The 5,000-nt window shown below is 40.5% G+C and overlaps 1 protein-coding gene across 2 annotated transcripts in view; it reads left to right on the plus strand.

Annotated features, from left to right (window-relative positions):
- LOC125048059 (probable E3 ubiquitin-protein ligase HECTD2) overlaps window positions 1–5,000 on the plus strand; it is a 68,088-nt gene that overhangs the window by 56,940 nt on the left and 6,148 nt on the right. For both annotated transcript variants that reach the window (XM_047646690.1, XM_047646691.1), the window contains exons 7-11: window positions 233–335; window positions 1,501–1,590; window positions 1,992–2,212; window positions 2,745–2,893; window positions 3,792–3,979. In XM_047646690.1, coding sequence (XP_047502646.1) covers window positions 233–335; window positions 1,501–1,590; window positions 1,992–2,212; window positions 2,745–2,893; window positions 3,792–3,979 — 751 coding nt within the window. The remainder of the gene's footprint in view (window positions 1–232; window positions 336–1,500; window positions 1,591–1,991; window positions 2,213–2,744; window positions 2,894–3,791; window positions 3,980–5,000) is intronic.

Consider the following 5,000-nt stretch of genomic DNA (forward strand, 5'->3'; position numbering starts at 1 on the left):
ATAATAGTTATTTAAATAATAATAATAATTATTAGAATGATATTGATAATAACGATGATGATAATAGAAAAAATGATACTACTACTGCTAATAATAATAATAATGATAACAATAATAATGATAACAACCAACAACAATGACAACAACAATAACAACGATAAAAGTAACACCTATAATACTTTACAAAGTTATAATTGGTATCCTACACCACACAAAAAACATCTCTCCTCAGGCAAGAAGTGAGAAAATCGAAGGAGACGAAGAATTACACCGAAATGAAGAAATTCTACTTCGACACTTTCGAATCCTACGCCAGCATATGCGCCACGTTCAAGGTGAGGATAGATGGTGAGGATGGTGAGGAGGAGGGGGATGGTGATGGTGAGAAGGAGGGTGATGGTGAGGAGGAGGGGGATGGTGAGGGGGAGGAGGAGGGGGATGGTGAGGAGGAGGGGGATGGCGAGGAGGAGGGTGATGGTGAGAAGGAGGGTGATGGTGAGGAGGAGGGGGATGGTGAGGAGGAGGGGGATGGTGAGGGGGAGGAGGAGGGGGATGGTGATGGTGAGGAGGAGGGGGATGGTGAGGAGGAAGGGGATGGTGATGGTGAGGAGGAGGGGGATGGTGAGGAGGAGGGGGATGGTGATGGTGAGGAGGAGGGGGATGGTGAGGAGGAGGGGGATGGTGAGGAGGAGGAGTGAGGTGAGGATGTTGATGATGATGATGGTGAAGATGATGATGATGAGGAATAGGATTAAAATGAGAATAACAGTGATAACAAAACTAATCAACTAACGATAGCAATGATAATAATGTCAATAACAACCATAACCACACCATGAATCAACATTAACAACAAGTAAACCTCCATTTTATAAATAAAAACTACCCCTTGTTTACTGACCTTTTGACCTTTCATAAAAATCATGAATCATGCACACATCTAGCTCAAGTATACAGTCTACATTTGCTCTATTTACTGCCTTCCCTGATCGATCCGTTGGTCTCGTAGCAATAGATATCGGAATCACCATTTCACGGATTATCCAAGGGTCGGTAACCTTAATAAAAATAAAGATAACTAGTATCATATATATATATATATATATATATATATATATATATAAAACTGGACTTGCTACTTCTGGGTCACGTGCAACTAACGGTTACTGTAGGATAGAATGTGAGTGTCAGATGTTCCGTAAAACAAGGTTGTGTGAGGAAAATAAATTGATGAAATAAATTTGTTCTGAAATAGACCACGTCGTTCTATAATAAACCAAGTCGTTCTGTAATAAACCAAGTCTTTCTTTATCAAATTTATTATTTCTTCATTTAACAAGGTTGTTCTGTAATAAACCAAATCGTTCTTTATCAAACTTATTATTTCTTTATCAAACCAATTCCTTCTGCAATAAACCAAGTCGCTCTTTATCAAACTTATTATTTCTTTATCAAACCAATTCCTTCTGCAATAAAGCAAATCGTTCTCCTTACCAACAGCGAGATCCAGACTTCGACGGCGCCCGCGCGGACGACCCCGGGCTCAAAATGGAACTGGTCTACACTGTTCATGATTCTGTGCATGAGATGGTAAGTAAGCTTGGCATGCACACAGACACACACGTTTGATTAATAGGTGTTAACGGTGACTTAATTTTGTTTGTTGTTTGTTTGTCTTTATTGTTGGCTTTATTGCCTCAAAAAAGTTTGTTTATTCTTTTCTCTTTTGGGATTTAGATATTTTTTTCTTAGAAGGAAGTTAGTTGTCACGTTTATATATATATATATATATATATATATATATATATATATATTAATACTGTCAGTGATCATTGATGTTAATAGTTTTGAACAAATGGTGAAGCTTAGATTGCTTTCTGAATCGAGTTTGAATAATGATAATATGGATAAGCAAAATAAACTAAATTGATACACAAATAAACATAAAAATATCCTAATTCCCACACCTTCCCTCCTTTCCCAATTTCCAGCCTTCAGTAGTCCACAAACACTTCCTGAAGGCGGTCATCAACGCCCTTCTGCAGGAGCGACCTCACCTCTTCAGCAAGGACAGGGTGAGGGCGCTCTTCATCCTCCTGCAGACGCCCGTGTTCCTGACGCAGTCCTCGTACACGGTCCTTGCTCACGTCCTCAGGAATATCACGTCGCTGTCCAATGGCGACCACCAGCTCCTCGTCAACTGGTTCAGGACGTGAGTGTCTCGGCCTTTGTCTCTCGCTGTGGTTGGTGGCGCTGTTGCGTCTTGTTATTTTTCTTGGGTTCTGCTTCTCTCTTTCTCTCTCTGTGTCTCTGTCTTTCTCTTGTTTTCTTTCTTTCTCTTTCTTTCTCTGTGTCTCTGTCTTTCTCTTTCTTTCTTTCTCTCTCTCTCTCCCTCTCTCTATCTATCTCTCGCTCTCTCTTTTACTCTCTTTGTGTCTGTTTCTTACTCTGTTTGTTTGTTTCTGTCTGTGTATCTATCTCTCTCTCAGTTTCTCCCTCCTTCCCTCCCCTCCCTTCTCTCCTACCCCACCCTCCCATCTCTCTCTCTACCCTCTCCCTCTCCACCCTCTCCCTCCCTTCTCCCTCTCCACCCCACCCCCTCCATACCCTCCACCCTCTCCCTCCCTTCTCCCTCTCCACCCCACCCCCTCCACACCCTCCACCCTCTCCCTCCCGTTCTCTCGCTGCTTACATCCCTCCCTCCCCCCTCTCCCGCACTCACCCTTCCTTCCCTCCTCTTCCAGCCTGGAGGTGCCCCGACTCAGGATGATCGTCGGCTTCGTCATCCAGTTCATCACCGTCAGGCAGTTCCCTCCGCCTGACCGCTCGCTGCCGCCCCTCAGTAAAAGCAAGTGGTGGATTCCGACCGCCACCAAGGTGCTGGCGATCATCTGTGAGTTGATTTTGTGGTTGTTTCTATTTCTTTGGGGGGGAAGTTATTTTTGCGGTTTCATGTTTATTTGTGTGTGTTTGTAGTGAAGTATTTTTTTTTTATTTTTTTTACGTGTTTACGCTCTCTCTTTCTCTCTCTCTATGTATATATATATATATATAAATATATATATATATATATATATATATACATACACACACATATATATGAATATATATATAATATATATATGCATTTTCCTTTAGTTTTGGCTGTTGTTATTTTATGTGTATGTTTTTTTTTTTTTTTTTTTTTAAATCTTTATGTGTCTCCGTGTATGTATTTGACCGTTTATTTTCGTGTTTGTTTTGTGTATATTTCTTTCCTTCCATGGGTTATCTACAATAGTTTATCTTCCATAGTTTATTGTAGCAAATATATCAAGGGGAAGAATGAGAATAAGTATTTACAAAGCGCAAGCGATAACCTTTCGGCGTTTTGACATGCTTTTACTATAAGTCTCCACTCTTATTAATTACATCTACCCAACAATACATTCTCATTATCTACTCTTCCAAACACCAACAACAGCAACATCTCCATCTCTCTCTCTCTCTCTCTCTCTCTCTCTCTCTCTCTCTCTCTCTCTCTTTCTCTTTCTCTCTCTCTTTCTCTCTCTCTCTCTCTCTCTCTTTCTCTCTCTCTCTCTCCCTCTCTCTCTCTCTCTCTTTCTCTCTCTCTCTCTCTCTATCTCTCTCTCTCTCTTTCTTTCTTTTTTTTTCCCTTTCTCTCTTTTCTTTTCCTCTCTCTCTCTCTCTATTTCTTTCTCTTTCTCTCTCTCTCTCTCTCTCTTTCTCTCCCATTCAAGCAATCTATTAACCTCTCCCTCCCTCTCCCTCCCTCTCCCTCCCGCCTCCAGATGCCAGCAACACGTCCTCTCAGCCTCCTCTCCTGCACTACACTGAGTTCTACAACCACGCCCTGGATCACCTGGACCTCATGACGGAGTACAGGACGTGGCAGCTGCCGGAGAAACCCGATTCCTTTTCGTATTGTCAGTATCCCTTCATACTGTCCATCGTGGCCAAGAGGCATATTCTGACGAAGGTTTGTTTCGAGGAATTTGTCGGTCGTTTTATACACACACACGCACACACACACACACACACACACACACACACACACACACACATATATATACACATATATATGTGTGTGTGTGTGTGTATTGTATGTGTGTGTGTGTGTGTGTTGTCGGTGTTGTGTGTGTGTGTGTGTGTGTGTGTGTGTGTGTTGTCGGTGTTGTGTGTGTGTGTGTGTGTGTGTGTGTGTGTGTGTGTGTGTGTGTGTGTGTGTGAGTGTGTATGTGTGTGTGCGTGTATTTTTCTCTCCATATCATCTGTCGTAATAATGAGATAAGATGTCATATTATCTATCGTGGCTGAAAGAGGATATTATAAGTAAGGCTGTAAATGGACTGACTGATTGATAGGTAGATAAAAAAACAAAAAACATACAGACAAATAGATAGACTAATAGACATACAAACACGGATAGATTTGAACGACAGATAAATAGACAGATAGTTAAACAGAAAGATAAACAGAGTACTTGCGTTGATAACATTTTGACAATTTGACATACTGATAATCTGAATACCCGACAACTATACAAAGCTAATAACAACCTGACAGCAACTTGGCAACATCCTTCTAACCTGACAACCCTTGACAACCTGACAGCAACTTGACAACATCCTTCTAACCTGACAACCCTTGACAACCTGACAGCAACTTAAGAACATCCTTCTAACCTGACAACTCTTGACAAACCTGACAACATCCTTTTAAAGAGATGGTCACATTAACCACTTTACAGAGCTATAAACGGATCCGAGATAAAAATGCTATGTCGGTTTTTCATCCCTGCGTAGAGATGAAAGATATTGCCGAATTAAAAAATATATTATAATTACTCGTAAACTCATTGCGTAGAACCTTTAAAAAAATAATAATACATCATGATAAAAATAAAATTAATTATCATATATATATATTGCATCGAATAATGATGTCTTATTTTTTTTATTTTTCTTATTGATAATTCAGATAAACGTTCATTTGACTAA

This window comes from Penaeus chinensis, chromosome 42, assembly GCF_019202785.1.
Source record: "Penaeus chinensis breed Huanghai No. 1 chromosome 42, ASM1920278v2, whole genome shotgun sequence".
Lineage (NCBI taxonomy): Eukaryota > Metazoa > Arthropoda > Malacostraca > Decapoda > Penaeidae > Penaeus > Penaeus chinensis.